Source organism: Bos indicus, chromosome 1 (genome assembly GCF_029378745.1).
Source record: "Bos indicus isolate NIAB-ARS_2022 breed Sahiwal x Tharparkar chromosome 1, NIAB-ARS_B.indTharparkar_mat_pri_1.0, whole genome shotgun sequence".
NCBI lineage: Eukaryota > Metazoa > Chordata > Mammalia > Artiodactyla > Bovidae > Bos > Bos indicus.
Genome location: NC_091760.1, coordinates 139,225,666 through 139,242,853, shown reverse-complemented (window position 1 = coordinate 139,242,853; position 17,188 = coordinate 139,225,666). Strand labels below are relative to the sequence as shown.

The window sequence follows — 17,188 nt, the reverse complement described above, 5'->3', positions numbered from 1 at the left end:
CAGAGACTCAGTCTGTTCTCAGAACATCATCAACAGGAAGGACACGGCAGCTGTTACTGGTCCAGCTCATCACCAAGGCTCCCTCTTACAATGGGCTGGGGTGTTCTGTTCTGTTCTGTTGTCCCATCTGACTTATGCTTTTCAACACACACACGGCCTCCTTCCCCCCCACCCTCTCCCCCCGCCCACACACACAACCCCACTCACCTGCTCCTCTGTTTACCTGTCCTCACCCCCTTGGATGGACTTCCTTCTTGTCAGTTGCTTCTTCCTAACACAAACACAAAAACAGGCATCATTGTTTGAGCAGGCTGAAGTATATTATCCAAAATATACTATCAGTCCAGTCTTACACAGACTGGACTGTGTAACATATTTGCATATATGTTACAACAAAACCAACATATTTGCACAATAGATTTCTACAGTAAAGTTATGACAGGATTCCTTCGTGAATTCCCCTTGGCTATTCGACTTACCAAAAACAGCTTTGCAAAATGATTTATGATGATCATAATAGGGTGTGTTTTAAAAAAAACTTGCATAAATGTGGGAGCTTACAGAGCTATAGTGCTTTGATTGGGAACTCGGATTTGTGAATGTCACCATTCCCAGGTTTCAGTACCAAAGGCCCCCTGCCCACCATTTTTGCCTCTTATTTTCCTCAGTTTTGGGGGGGTAGACAAGGGACTGTCAGAAGCTTGCTTTCTTAATGGCGTCCTTCCTAGAATCTTAACTATTACAGACAGTTCTCTGATTATAATAGTTGTTGTTCAGTTACCCAGTCATGTCCGACTCTTTCCGACCCCATGGACTGCAGCATGTCAGGCATCCCTGTCTTTCACCATCTCCCAGAGCTTGCCCAAACTCTTGCCCGTTGGGTCCGTGATGCCATTCAGCCATCTCATCCTTTGATGGCCTCTTCTTCTGCCCTCAATCTTTCCCATCATCAGGGACTTTTCCAGTGAGTTTTCTGTTCATATCAGATGACCAAAATACTGGAGCTTCAGCATCAGTCCTTCCAGTGAATATTCAGTCTTGATCTCTCTTAATATTGACTGGTTTGATCTTGCTGTCCAAGGGACTCTTGGGAGTCTTCTCTGGCACCACAATTCGAAGGCATCAGTTCTTTGGCGTTCTGCCTTCTTTATGATCCAGGTCTCACAACCATACGTGACCTCTGGGAAGACCATAGCCTTGACTATACAGACCTTTGTTGGCAGAGTAACGTGTTTGCTTTTCAACATAATGCCTAGGTTTGTCATCGCTTTCTTGCCAAGAAGTGATCATCTTCTGATTTCATGGCTGCAGTCATCACCATCCACAGTGATTCTGAAGCCCAAGAAAAGGAAATCTGTCACTACTTCTACGTTTTCCCCTTTTTGCCATGCAGTAATAGGGCCGGATGCCATGATCTTAGTTTTTTAATATTTAGTCTTAAGCCAGTTCTTTTCATTCTCCTCCTTCACTCTCATCAGGAGGCTCTTTCGTTCCTCTTGCTTTCCCATTAGACTGTATCATCTGTGTATCTGAGGTTGTTGATGTTTCTCTCACCTATCTTGATTCCAGTTTGTAGCTCATCCAGCCCAGGATTTCTCATGATGTGTTCAGCATATAGGTTAAACAAACAGGGTGACAGCAGACACCCTGTTTGTACCCTTTTCTCGATCTTGAACCAATCGGTTGATCCACAGGGGGTTCTCACTTGCTTCTTGACCTGCACATAGGTTTGTCACGAGATAGGTAAGATGATCTGGTATTCCCATCTCTTTAAGAGCGTTCCAGAGTTTGTCATGATCTACACAGACAAAGGCTTTAGCGTAGTCAATGAAACAGATGGATTTTTCTGAAATTTCCTTGCTTTTTCTACAATCCAGCAAATGTTGACAATTTGATGTCTAATTCCTCTTTCTTTTTTAAAGGATTACAATAGTACAATATACTTATTGGAGATATTTGTAAACAGAGAAGGAGGAAAACACTTCATGATAACACTCAAAGACTTTAATTTAGGCTTCTCTCTACTTAAGCACGTAAAAGCTATGTTTAACTTAACATATCTACCAGGGTGTCCCTGGTGCCTCCGTGGTAAAGAATCCACCTACTAATGCTGGAGACAGAGATTCAATCCCTGGGTTGGGAACATCCCCTGGGGAAGGAAATGGCATCCCCCTCCAGAATTCTTGCCTGGTAAATCCCATGGACAGAGGAGCCTGGTGGGTTACAGTCCTTGGGGTTGCAAAAGAGTTGGATATGACTTAGGGACTAAAAAACAGCAACAGTCCACAACAGAACCCCCAGTTCCCTCATTTTCAACTACACCCCATCGTATAGAAATACTGAATGACAGCTGAATAGGAAATCTGAAAATAAGGTTTTTTTTTTTTTAATGAAAACATAAAAATGCTGTGTTGTTGTGGCAGTTTCAACAGTGATTTATAGCTGTTCTCATTGGTATGTTTATTAACTCCATTTTTTAGAGTAATACTAATATGTATTTACTCAAAGGTTTCTATAGCAGAGCAAGTTGACTTTTAAGAAGTACATTAATCCACCTATTTTGAAATAGAGCTCATCACTCTGCATCCATGACAGAATGCATTGAGACACTGCAGAGTAGACTTGTTTTTCCTGTCCACATCCTTTGCTTTATTCCATTGTTACAAGAACACAAATAAGCCAGACACAGGAAGATGGGGAAGGGGGTGATGTCTGGATACACATACAGCAGTTTTTCAAGAAGAGCAAGCACTTCAGTTAATCCTCCAAAAAGCCCTAATTATATACATCAACATGCCTGAAAAGTTTCCCCAATCTTGTATGCTAGCTCATGTGATGGTTATGTTTCAGTCTTAACAAATTATCAAAAATCCAGCATTGATACATTTTTATTGTTTAATTTTGTTTTTTGCAAAAACATTCCTAGGTATTCCTTGATCCTGATGATAGTGTGTTATATTGTACATAGAAATCTCCAAGTATCTCCTAAAGTGATAATGGGAAAATTTCTTAAAATATGTACAATTTAGGTTTTTTAATAAAAACTTTAGCTATATTAACCAAATACCTAAAATGTTATCTATACTAGTTAGGAATACGTGACTGCATGTGGGGGAATTCCCTGGTGGTCCAGTGGTTAGGCCTTGGCACTTTCACTGGTGTTGCCCGAATTCAGTCTTGGGGAACTAAGATCCCACATTGTGAGGCCAAAAAAAAAAAAGTGATTGAATGTGCATATGTAACATATGGAATTTCTCTCCCTGAACACCAAATCCAGTGAAACTAGCTGGAACAATTCTCCATGTTTTACCTCTTCATTTCTTTCGCCCATTTTAACAGACTGGTACACTGCCTGGGGGCAGTCCATGCCTTTGAAATTTAAAATGCTCTTCCTCAGCAGGAAGTTCTCATCTAAGAATTATTATAGCTGGATGGGCTTGAATTATACTATTATTCAGACCTGGAAAGAAATGCTAAAGCAACGTATCCTGTATGGCTCAGAAAGCTGTTGCTACAAGTGGAGAGCCATCTTTTTAATAGACATCTCTCCAAAATAAAGATTATTTCATTTTAAATTGGTACAAGTACAGAATCATTTCTAGCTGCCCTGACTGAAATGCACCAGAGATAAATACTGAGTACTCCATTAACACCACACTAAGAATCCAGGCTCACTGTGTTTGGAGTCAGATACTAGTGAGAGTTTGTCCTTTCACAGAAGTGGAATTATTTCTCCTGGTCTTGCGAGTGACTGCTTGCTGGGTGCTGCTGGGTTTGTGGTGTGCAAACCAGCCAGATGGCATGTGCTAGACAGCAGTGTTCCGTGAACTCTGGAAGCCTCACTATGTGGGAGACTGGTCTCCTTAGGGTTATGGGATAGGGTCAGGATATAACCCTTGCAGCTGCAGGAAAAGGTAACACTTGCTCCTAATTTTCTCTTGTCTCTAAACACATCCTGAAGTCTCAAATTGGGTTTAAAAACACTACAGAAAATTCCTTGATAACAAGAAAAAAGGACAGAAGCAGCAAAATGCTCACACAGGGCCTGTTCCTTCTGGTCTTTATTCATTGTTTCCTGGAGTTGAGCTTGGCTGCTGCTTCGCACTCTCCCAGCACTTCTTCACTTTCCAGTGTGGCTTCAGCCTGGCAGCTCTGCTGCTGCTGCTAAGTCACTTCAGTTGTGTCCGACTCTGTGTGACCCCAGAGACGGCAGCCCACCAGGCTCCCCTGTCCCTGGGATTCTCCAGGCAAGAACACTGGAGTGGGCTGCTATTTCCTTCTCCAGTGCATGAAAGTGAAAGTGAAGTCACTCAGTTGTGTCCAACTCCTAGCGACCCCATGGACTACAGCCTACCAGGCTCCTCCGTCCATGGGATTTGCCAGGCAAGAGTACTGGAGTGGGGTGCCATTGCCTTCTCTGGCAGCTCTGCTAAAGCTGCGCTAATGTTCTCACATTCTTGCCCTTCTCAACTCGGCCGTATTTAACAATGTTGACCTGCTTTGCCTCTGCAAGAGTCTGCCATGAGCTCTGGCAGCCACTGGTTTCTCAATGCCGTATGTTTCTGCCCAGCACCCTCATTTCTCCCAGAGCCCTTGCTTTGCTCTTAGCTCTCAGGTGTGGATTTAATAATAGCTGTCACTTGTGGCATGTTTTAGAGCCACTTGTGCTAACTAAAAGTACACATCATTTTATCCCTTGGACAACAATGTGAACTATTCTGATTCCAGTTTTACAGATAGGGTGTGTGTGTATGCTCAGTCGTGTCCAACTGTTTGCAGCCCCAGGAACTGTAGCCATCAGGCTCCTCTGTCTATGGAATTTTCCAGGCTACAATACTGGAGTGGGTTGCCATTTCCTACTCCAGCAGATAGGGTAACTGAGGCATAGTCATTGGTTCATTTATTTTATGCACAAAGGAGGAAAAGATAATTGTAAGATCTTCCTAGCTTCTAAAACTAATTGGTTTGAGTTAGAAATTCAAATATGAAATTAATTTGAATTCCTTTGTCATAATTATTAAGAAAAAACTGGAAATAGAACTGCCTTATGATCCAGCAATCCCACTGCTGGGCATACACACTGAGGAAACCAGAAGGGAAAGAGACACGTGTACCCCAATGTTCATCGCAGCACTGTTTATAATAGCCAGGTCATGGAAGCAACCTAGATGCCCATCAGCAGATGAATGGATAAGAAAGCTGTGGTACATATACACAATGGAGTATTACTCAGCCATTAAAAAGAATACATTTGAATCAGTTCTAATGAGGTGGATGAAACTGGAAGCTATTATACAGAGTGAAGTAAGCCAGAAAGAAAAACACCAATACAGTATACTAACGCATATATATGGAATTTAGAAAGATGGTAACAATAACCCTGTGTACGAGACAGCAAAAGAGACACTGATGTATGGAACAGTCTTATGGACTCTGTGGGAGAGGGAGAGGGTGGGGAGATTTGGGAGAACGGCATTGAAACATGTATAATATCATGTATGAAACGAGTCGCCAGTCCAGGTTCGATGCACAATACTGGATGCTTGGGGCTGGTGCACTGGGACAACCCAGAGGGAGGGTATGGGGAGGGAGGAGGGAGGAGGGTTCAGGATGGGGAGCACAGGTATACCTGTGGCGGATTCATTTTGATGTTTGGCAAAACTAATACAATATTGTAAAGTTTAAAAATAAAAGAAAAAAAAAAGAATAAATTAGTGTGAAGACAAAAAAAAAAAAGGCCTTTAAATTTATATTTAAAGGATATATATATTCAACTTCCCATGTCCAGGTATCTCAAAAAGGACTTGTAAAAATAAAAGTTTAATCACAGCTAAACAGAGAACAACATCACATTATAGTGTTTTTCTCTCTCCAGCTTTATTCCTAAAATTTATTGATCTTAGCTGTCCAAAGTTCCTTTTTATTACTTAAATTGCTAATTGAAGACTTAACATCCCCAAAGACTCAAGTGAAATTTCAGTATCTAGAACTGAATCAGAAAGAGCAAGGTCTAAAGACTTGATTAAAAAACATAGGAAACAGGTTTTCCAAGTGGAGTATGTGACGTTCTACATATGCTCCCATCCCCACCTGTACTTCCTCCGAATCACATCTCTCTCTCTCAGCCAAGCTCAAAAGCCACGTCTGAGAATCCTCAGGTTTCGCCTCCTTGTCTTCATGGCCGATCTCTCCTGATTGTAGCCTTCAGTCTGTACTTTGCCATTTTGCATCTGATGAACTGCATCATAAAATGTTCTCATTATTTCACTGTCTCACCTCCCCTTGCAGCTTACACAAGTATGACTTTGGGGGTCAGGTACTATGTCATATTTCTTTGGTAAACCCCCTCAGATGTATTGTGGAGCACTTGTGACCTCTTGCTTAATGAACACAGGAGAAGATACATACCAGAGTAGGTAACTTTCCTGAATTCTCACAGTAAGAGTTAATGGACATTATTAGATTTTAACTTTACTGCAAGGCTAGATAGTTTCAAGTGAATGGCCCTAATTCCAACAGTGAAAGAAAGGAACCTGTTTTCTTACGTCTGCTGAAAGAAGGAAGGCTCCTTCGATTGAAAAATTCCTGTTAATGCAAGAAAAAGGTAAATGATACAGTTCAATTTTGAATTGTAGCCCTACACAATTAAATTATGTAGCCTTACACTCTTCAGTTTGGTGCCTATCAAATCAGTACACTTGCCAAAGCAGAACTGGGAAAGAATGGTTTTTCATGCAAGGTTGGTGTTTTAAAAAGCAGCACAATATTGTAAAGCACTTATCCTCTAATTAAACATTTTTTTTAAAAAGCAGTGTTGATGATAAGCCAGGAAATAGGACACTGCTACTAATATAATTTCTCCACTGGCCCCCCGCTCCAAGAATCAAGGAAGAGAATTTTGATATGACAAAGATCTTATATGCTTGCATAACTCAATGAAACTATGAGCCATACTGTGTAGGGCCACCCAAGACGGATAGGTCATAGTGGAGAGTTCTGACAAAACGTGGTCCACTGGAGGAGGGAATGGCAACCCACTCCAGTATTCTTGCCATGAGAACCCCATGAACAGTACAAAAGTAACTTAAGATAGGCCTGCTCAAAAAACAGCTGAAACCACATTTAGCTGCTGATGGAATATAGCAATGAGACAGTAAAGACAGCAGAACGCCATTTGCATGAATACATAAAAAATGAAGGTTGGCGTATACTCTCAGATCTTGCCCAAATATATTCGTTCCACTTGCTTTTCTATTTTCAGTTCTTTATTTAGAACTGGCCATGTCTTCACCGTTCTGTAGGTGTTTCTAATGTTGGTAGCCTCTAGTGTGTTCCAGAGCAGTGCCTTTCAAAGTCTTGACTGCAGTCCACAGTAAGAAGCTGCACAATCCATGATATGTGTATCTGATAATTCCATTTAAAAATGCTGGCTATGACATCAAATTACTTGCACATCTCACCACCAGGATGCTGTTTCTTCTATTGTTGGGACAATTAACAGTTTCAATTTCTGTTCTAAAAGTGCTCATCAGCCCTGCCATGGGCTCTTGTCAAAGTACTTAAGAGTCTCATTTTCTGTCTGGCTGCTTCTATCTTCCAGGGCCTAGACCTTTCCTAATGAAGGAGGAAGAAGATACAGATGTAAAAAAGTTGTTTTAAATGATGATAAGTCAGCTTCAGCTTATAGGAAGTAACTGACATAGGACTTCTGTTCTTTTTGAAAAAACATAGCTTAGACTGAGTTGCTGCAATTTGAAGACTAGACTATTATTAACTTACTGAAGTGATATGTGGCAAGTACAAACATGTTTTCACATATGTTTAAGAAATACAAAAAGTTTACTTAAATCACTATCAAAAGCAGAATACAAAATACTTTGCAATTCAAAGTAGTGCAGTGTTTATCCTCTCACAGATTAATTCTAAAGAAAAAACTATCATTTCAAGGGAGGTAACACAAATTCTTGATAAGAATTATAAACTGAGTTTATTTGAGCTCTGGGGCCTCCTCGTTCTCCAAGGTCTCCACCATCAACAGCTCAAACGGATTGCTTCCTTCATGCCAACTCCTGGCGTTCAGGGTGGTTCCCACTCTGTTCTCTGACCAGCTGATACCTGATTTCTTCTGCTTTCTTCTTTTTGAATTTAATTTACCCTTTGGTAGGAATAGTTCAGCAGGGGCACAGGATCTTGTGGCACTGAACAGATGTTCGTAGAGTTGCTGGGCCTCAGGACACAAGCGCAGGAGGCTCTCCACCGAGGCCGATGTCAGTAGTTGTCGGCACAGACCATGCACCAGGCTGCCACTGTACAGTCTGCTCAGGGAAGAGGAGAGGGTATCATTACAGTCGAGGCTCCTGCGCTGGGACAGCTGTCACTAACGTGGCTTCAACAGATGCATCAAATACTGAGAACACTGCTTCTATAAAATCATTATTACTTACTCAAGGATAATCTGTTTCTTGAAAGAAGGAACTGAATTGTTACAAAGATTACTTCTTGGCTGGTAATACTTAGAACTTTTTATCTACAAAGTAAATGATGGGTGCTTGCTGGTTCTGCAACTGGCCCCAATTTGAGCAGGCCTCTTAACACTTCAAAGAAAAGGAGTTAAAATGCCTCTGATTAAACACACAGGTAGGCTGTTGAATACAAGAAAATTTAATTTCATCATTTGTGAGGTCATTGGTTCACTTGGATTAAAAACTCCACAAATACAAGCTGAGATGAACTGGAAGCCACAGATTTAATATTAATATATAACTTACTGCCAAGGTTGATTGGTACCTTAGCAACTGATGGAGAACCACCATTTATTTAGTATACATCATGACTTAAAGAGCCTTTGATGCTGAGATGCAGGAACAACTCTCCTGCTGAAATCACTATTAAGGGAACTGTTTCTGCTGTTTTGTTTTAAATAGATCTGTGGTCACTAGAGAGGATCCAGTCAAGGATGGCCAAAATTATTAAAGGAAAGGAATAAAGAATCCATAGGTCAAAGGGCAATTAATCTTATTTGGTAGAAAGTTCCAGGGTGTATTAATGTAATAGGGGCCTGGCTGGGTTAGCAGGTTTGTGTGGCCACCTGCGATTGCTGGGGGTCTGTGGGGGCAGCTGAGGCCCAGGTGCTGTCAAGCTGGCAGGCCTGATGGGCTGACATGCTGGCAGCAAGAGCTTCAGGCACTGCACTCATGAAACGGGAGAGGCAGGCACCCGGCCCTCAGCACAGGAGAGGTAGCCAGGTGGTTAGAGGTCCTACTCTGTCAACAGTCAGGGTCACACAGGGGTGCCAGGACAATGTGGGGACAGGCTGATCGCGGTGTTCTCCGAGTCCCAGGCTAAGGACTGGCTGGACAGGGTCTGGGGACCCGGTCCTGAGTGCACTGGCAGCTGAGATCTGCCTTGAGCCAGGCCTGGGTGCGAGGACCGACTGGGTGCTGGACGAGTGCTCCTGGGCAGGGGACTGGCCCACATGAGGACCCTCTGCTCTTAGCCAGAGCCTGGACCTCAGAGGATGAAAGTCAAGCCTTGGGACTTTGAACAAGTAAAATGAGGGGTAACATCGCTTTGCTTAAGGAATTAGGTGTTAAAAGCCGCAAGGAAGCAAGGAAACAGAATTTAATGCCTCTCCTTCCCTTTCTCAAAACAGAGAATAACAACTGTTTTGTTACAAGTGTACAGGAATATCAGGACCTGACCAAGAACAAAGGATCTGACATCAAGAAGTTTGCAACAACTAACCATGCCCTCCCTTACTTTTCCTATAAAAGGGCTTTGCTGAAAGCTTTTGGGGTAATTTTCGGTTTTTAAGGCACAAGCCACCCATCTCCTTGCATGGCCCTGCAATAAACCCTTCTCTGCTCCAAATTGCAATATTCTGGTGGTGTTTGGCCTCACTGAGTGTCCGGCACTTACCTTCAGTAACATTAACAACAGTATTTACTGCTAGGAAGCTTTGAACTTGAAACATTTCAAGTCATACCAGTACACATGAAATGCCTCCATATAAAACTAATTTATTCAATAAATATGTGAGTACTTTACTGAATGCGAGGCTCTGGGGCTACAGCAAACAAGTCCTTAGCCCTCCCAGGGCTTATAATCAAGTGCAGAGATATATGTAACTGCAAGTCTATTTTCTAACCATCTCCCTTTTATCTTTCTCACTCACTCCCTCAAATATACAAATCACTCAGATGGCCACTCTGTTGATCCTACCACCCTTTTCACTGGCCCACACCCTACTGCTAGCCTTTCCTTACACATTTTACACTCCACAGCCAAACATTAACTCACGTCCTAGCATGCAGGCTGTCTCTCCCTTCATATTTGTCTGGCAAAACAAAAGCCCCAGACAAACAAAAAATCAACATAAGCATCTAATAGTCACATCACTAAAAACTCTGTGACAACAGACTTTTTAGATGTTTTGCTCACTACACCCTAGCACAGAGTAAATATTTACCATCTGAATGAATGAATGAATAATAATATGCCAAGTGGTAAGAAATGCAAGTACAAAGACACAGAAGAGCAGCAGGACTACAGAGGCTAGAAGTAGAGAATATTTCAGTAAGATCATCAGAAAAAGCCTTCATACTGTGATATCTGAAAGAAATGAGGGGAAGAGTTATACTCTATCAACAACTGCCTCTTACCTTTAAGGAACTGATTTTTTTTTTGTAATTTGGAAAGCTTTAAAAAAAAATCATGGAAACTTTCTTCGGAAATATGGAAATAATTTAATATTTTTTAAACTCAGCATTATAGTTCTTCAGGTCTAACAATTATTAGACCTGAATTATTAGACTTGAACAATTCAAGACCAATTATACTAAATTTGGTTTCGTTAAAAAACCTTCTTTGCTTTAAATGTAAATAGAACTTTGACCTGCGGCCACCTGAACCGGCTTCCTGGTAGTTACTTACCGAGTTAGGTCTGGCTCCGGAAGAGGCGTGGACAGCAGTTGGTTGAGATACAGCCCCATCTGCAGGCAACACTGCCACTGACAGAAGACGTGAGCGGTGTCCAGGTCCAGCCGTGTGCCCGGAGGTGCCTTCACTCTCTGCAGCTCTGCATACAGCGTCTCAGCTCCACCGCCCCGCACAGCTTTCTCCTCTAGATAAGAGACACAGCCAAAGGGCAGTATTTCCAAAAACACTGTATCATCTTGTAGTATTTTTCCATATATAAAACTTCACATTCCATAAAGAAAAAAACTAGTTTAAATAACCAAAATGCTTTTCTTTTCTGGCTCTTAGCTATTTTCATGTCAGTGTAAAAGCCTTTCGACATATAAACTGAAATATTTATACTGAGATGCCTTTTTAGTGACAACCTAAGTTTATTCAACCCCAAATTCTTTACTTTTCCTTAGAATAATATCTCTTCCTCTGATCTACTACCTGACCTTAAACACATCTGCATTTGAACTCTCCAAACCCTAAATCTGTCTCTGAAAAATACCAATTACTATGAAAAATTCCATTCTCTTTACTATTCTCTTTTGCTAAATTTCCTCAAAGAACAGTCGTGTGTTCAAAACACGCTTTAACTTCTGTTTTATGGGGAAAAAACAAAAGCAAGACTCTCAGAAAATCTGGCAAGTCATCCACCTGCTCAGTGTTGAAGGAAAAGCAGCAACCACCCCAGGAGACCTGCCTGTACCCAGGTCCACATGCAGCCTGCCTTCCAGACCAACTTGGAAGGAAGGAAAAGGAGGCCCACCTTTTACCAATGAGCGAGCACCAAGGCACTGAGACTGCCTGGGTGGGGGTGGGGGTCCACATTCCTAAAAGAAAACAAACAGACCCTTGACATGCCCCTTCTTTTGGACTCAGGTAAAAACCTAATAGGCTGGTGCTCTGACAATCTTCTTAAACTATGTTTATATTCAGTGAGGGGAAACACCCTAATTTCTGTCCTAATTGGTAGCAGGCTGGAACTTACTTGCTTACAATAGTCTCTTCTGACAGAGGCTCTCACACTCTGGGGTGTCCTGGAGTCTCTGTTGGCTCATTGTTTCATGAACTTAATTTAAGCAGCAAATGTCAGAGTAGCGCTGTCCAGAACTTCCTGCAATGATGGGAATGTTGTCCAGTACAGCAGCCTCTAGCCATTTGTGGCTCCGGGGCATTTGAAATGTGAGTTCATTGAGAAGCTGAATGTTCAACTTTAAACAGCCACATGTGGCTCACAGCTATCATGTTAGATAGTGCTGTTCTAGAGTGTGACAACTGTTATACATGTTGGATAAAGCTCATAATCCTGTACAAAGGGTAATTTCATTAGAGGACTGACAGGCTCCAATGCTTCAATATTTTATTTCACCTGGTGTTTAAATGAAGATGCTGCTGCGTCGCTTCAGTCGTGTCCGACTCTGTGCGACCCCATAGACGGCAGCCCACCAGGCTTCCCATCCCTGGGATTCTCCAGGCAAGAACACTGGAGTGGGTTGCCATTTCCTTCTCCAATGCATGAACGTGAAAAGTGAAAGTGAAGTCGCTCAGTTGTGTCCGACTCTTAGCGTCCCCATGGACTGCAGCCTTCCAGGCTCCTCCATCCATGGGATTTTCCAGGCAAGAGTACTGGAGTGGGGTGCCATTGCCTTCTCCGAAATGAAGATGAGAGTACCTCAAAGTGTATTTCTCTAATAGAAAGAGAAATCACTATTTCTACCATCATTAACTTACATACTAACAGAAACTTGCAGTGGAGAAAACAAAAAACAGCAGCACAAGCATTCACATTTACTGTTATTGTAGGTGTTCAGAAGTTCCACTAATGGGCAATTGGACGTAAGTCTCCAGGGCAGATGCTGCTGCTGCACTGAAGAGAGGGACAGGGAACACAGAGAAAAAAATGCACATGAAAATCGTGCTTTCAAGACTCAGCCTCAGGTGCCGTGGGGCAGGTGCGTGAGACAGCATCAGCACATCTTCACCGCTGTGCCCTTGGGGTCAGGGCACACGTGGTGCTCAGAAACACTGATCAAGGAATCAGAGCTGTCTGGGTGCCCCACTTCTAAGTTCTGATACAACTGATGGAAGTAAATAATCTGGGAACTTTTGTTTGTTTCAACTGTTGATTACATGCACGTAGCTCATGAAGACATACTCCTGGAACATGCAGGCACCTACCAGGGCTGCTGGCCATGGCACGCAAGGGCCCCAGCAGCATCCCCAGCAGCAGGGCCTGGAGGTGATGCAGCTTCAGCGTGGCCTCTGCGTGCTGTACCCAGTAGCAGCTGACAGCGACAGGCAACTTCAGCGCGGCAGGGACTGGGTCCAGGAGGCTCTGTTTCACCTTCAGCGTTTCTAACAGAAGCATCTGCCGGCTAGCCAAGGAGAGCTGGAAATACACACCAGACATTCTGCAAGTTACTTTGGGGAATGTCTTTTTTTTTTTTCTAGTATGAAGACACTTTCATGCAAATGAAACCAGGTCAGTTTTTTATCTTTCTGTGGAAAAAAATGAGCCCCACTTAGAACATTTAGAACCTTCGTGAGGGCTGGCATAAGTTTGGTGACCGGCTGGACGTGCTGTGGTCCTTTTTTGCATCAGTCCGTGCCCTGGTCCACAACCCGTGTGGGCTGCTGGTTATCCTCAGTGTGCCTCTCACCCGGGAAGCTAGTGAAAACAATCCTCAGGCCCCATCCCTTAAAACTGATTCAGTAAATCTGAGGGGAGCCCAGAAATCTGCATTTTAACACTTCTGCTTTAAGAAACAAAGATCTACATTCAACCCTACCCTTCCTGCCAGTGACTGTGCCGGCCCCGGCCTCCATGAGGGCATCACTGACCACCTCCAGAAGGCAGACTGGGACAACATGCACCCTCTGCAGCATCCCACACAGCCTCTGTTTGTCTGGGTCCTGACTCAAATGTATGTCTTACTGTTTTCTTTCACAAGGGAATTGCCCCAGGATGGCCACTTCTAGTGGCGGGTATATTCCAGGGGAACAGGAATATTTACGGACTGCCTGCATCGTGCTAGTAACTCACCACACCAACTTTTACTCCAGGTTTCACATAAAGAAAGTAATAAGCTATGAGAGCTTCAGGCTCTGGTTGAAATAATTTTAACTTAATGAATATCTTTTCTTCTTTCTTTTCGATTTTTATTCTTTTTTAATTGAAGAATAGTTTTCTTAAGATTTAAGAAACATAAGGGACAGGTCACAGAGTTTCACAGAAAAGGAAATTAGGTCTATTAGAAGAGCACCTCAGGGTGACTTCACCATCAAACTCTGAGAGGAAAAATAATAGTTTGTATTTGTGGTGTCTGCACAAAGCCAGAAAAGACTTCCTTCTTAATTTTCTGGAAAGATGAGACTGCCTGGCACATTTCTCGGCATGTAACGCCTCGCAACAGCTGAAAATGGAGCTGTGACCTTGAAGTAAAACACATTGTAACTGACAACACAGTTTCACTGTCAATGTATGACAGCTTTTAATACAATGATTTATAGGTACTGGTTTTAATAACCAGATACTCTGATGAACTTTTTAAAATTAGAAATACACAAAGTGGTTTACAGCAGTCACCCACCCCTTTGGGAAGTAGCATTAATTACTTAAATTTAAATATATTCCTCATAATCTCCTAAGCTGATAAAAGGACATACCAAGCAAAGCTAAGAAAACACATGAATTCTTTTCTGACATAATGCTTAAATTATTGAATTCTCTAGCCAAGTTACAACTTTTATAAACCAAGCAGAGTCTGGCCTTTGACTTCAGACAGGTTCTCCCTTCACTAACTCTGCAGCCGTGAGCAAGTTTCTGAGCTTTTCTACAGTCAGGTCTGATCATCTGTATAATGGACACTAGTATGAGTTACACAAGATGTTTCGTAAGACTCACTCATCCATGTTCCCTTCCCAAAGGGGAACTGCTCTGCTCACAGCCCTTAAATCTAGTGAGGGTTCATCCCACTTTGACAAATCTGCAGAAGAAGCTGCCACAGAGGCAGAGGAGAGAGGCTGGTCTTGGCACACTGCCTTACTCTCCAAGAACGACCCCTTCCATCTCTCCTTACGGATAGCCTCTTGAGGGTTCACTTGAATGGTGCTCTGTCCACCGCAAGTAACACAGTGAAAATGGAAACTCTATCCTATGTGGTTACTGTGGGAACTAAATAAGAGATTATAAAGTTTCTATTACAAGAGCTGGCACAGAGCAGATGAAGTATTATTATTTTTTAAACTAAAAAAAAAATATTTATTTGGCTGCATCGAGTCTCAGCTGTGGCATGCAGGCTTAACTGCAGCATGTGGAATCTTCCCAGACCATAGATCAAACCTGCATCCCTTGCACTGCAAGGCGGATTGCCTACCACTGGGCCACCAGGTAAATCCCAGGTGAAGTACTATTGCCACATCATGTTAAGCAAACGAAATAAACACATACTATCACAAAGTTTCCATATGTGAACTTCACATCTCTGGAATCACATCTGCACCGATACCCTTTAGAATTACCGTGGGCTAATCAGAGCTAACAGCATGAATTAGAATACAGAATTGACTGTGCCAATGGAAACCCAAATGACATCTGCAGATACAACTAAGATCTCACCTCACTTTGAATACAGGTACATACTTGTCACCTCCACTGAGCCAGGAGTATTATCACACTGTACTCATTATCTCAACTTGATTTTCAGGCAGGAAAAGTGTCCCAACCCCTGTGTCATACCATACACACACACAAATATCAGTTCCAGATAGATTTCAGATCTAAATGTGAAAGGCAAAAATTTTTTTCATGACTTTGGAGCAGGCAATAAGTAGGTTACAGAAGTGATAGGCATAAATAATGAAATTTTAGAGTGTATTAAGAACTTCTGTTCATGAAAACATACTTGAGTGAAAAGACAATCCACAGCATACTCCCCACAATGCATGTTATTTGATAAAGGACCTGTATATAGGAATAAACCAAAAAACAGGAATATGGGAAAAGACTGAATAGAAGCTTAACAGAATATGCACATGGCCAATGAACACATGAAAAGGTGTTCAAATAAAGTCATCAGAGAAATGCAAATTAAGACCCATCAAATTGGCTAAAATGATGGCAACCATAATAGCTAAAATGTTTTAAAAGGATAGAAGACACCAAGTAAGGGTAACGGTGTAGTCAGAGGAATGCCCATAAACTGCTGTGGGAATATTTACTGGTGAAACCACTGTACAAGAGCACTCGGCAGTCTCCTAGGAGGAATGTATGTGTGTCTTATGTCCCAGCTACTACTCTCCTAGTTGACGTATAACCAGGAATGGAGTAGCTGGGACATATGACAACGTGCAACTGTCACGTTCTGTTGAAATGTGACCATATGTTTACTAAATGCTGTACACTCAGATGTTCATAGCACTATTCCTAACAGCCTAAACTGCAAACTGCCCAAATGCCCATCAGCTATTTAAAAAAAAAACAGCTGGAAAAATCAATTGTGGCATATTCCCTCAATGTAAAAATACACAGCAATGAGAAATGAATGATCTGCAACTACACACAGTGATATGAATGAATCTCATTAATCTCATGAACATCATGTTGAATAAGACAGATGATTTATAAAGTGTAAAAAGTAACTATTCAGTGTTGTTAGAGATGAAGACAATGATCACAAGAGGTGAGGGAGAGAGTGACTGCAGCCACACGGGGCAAGCAGGGGTGCTGATAATGAGTCTTTACCCGGGTTCTCCTTATGTGCAACTGTCAAGCTGGTCAGAACTCATCAAGGTATAAATTATCTGTGCACTCTGCTATGTGGACACACGCAGGGAAGGATGAAGGGCAAAGCGGCAAAGGAAATATTTAGGGCTGATGGATGCACTCATTAGCTTAACTGTAGGATGGATTCACGGATGTAAATGTACATCGAAACTCATCAGAGTATGCACACTTAAAACAGACATTTCATTGTACATCAGTTACTTCTCAATAAAGCCATAGATTAAAAAAAAAAAAAAAGGCCTCCAACATTGCACCATTTATGTTGTGAGTAGAAATGTAATTTCAGCAACACATCCTTTAGAATGTTGCTGTTGGAGGATAGAGGGAATGAGAAGGCATCTTGAGACTGAAAAATGAGGCATGTGGCTCCATATAATCAATGGATTGGTTTATTATCAGGTAACTCACTCAGGGTGGGATCAGGATCTGGTGGACAAC

At 42.1% G+C, this 17,188-nt stretch overlaps 1 protein-coding gene across 9 annotated transcripts in view; it reads right to left on the bottom strand.

Annotated features, from left to right (window-relative positions):
* ASTE1 (asteroid homolog 1) overlaps positions 1–17,188 on the bottom strand; it is a 33,802-nt gene that overhangs the window by 10,808 nt on the left and 5,806 nt on the right. For 6 of the 9 annotated variants that reach the window (XM_070794844.1, XM_070794853.1, XM_070794838.1 and 3 more), the window contains 3 exons: positions 13,144–13,354; positions 10,933–11,122; positions 5,853–8,315 (listed from right to left, as the gene is read on the bottom strand). In XM_070794844.1, the coding sequence (XP_070650945.1) occupies positions 7,988–8,315; positions 10,933–11,122; positions 13,144–13,354 (729 nt within the window). In that variant the 3' untranslated portion in view covers positions 5,853–7,987. Of the gene's footprint in view, positions 1–207; positions 272–5,852; positions 8,316–10,932; positions 11,123–13,143; positions 13,355–17,188 lie in introns of those variants that run through there. The other 3 variants (XM_019962563.2, XM_070794867.1, XM_070794874.1) reach the window with 3 other exon arrangements.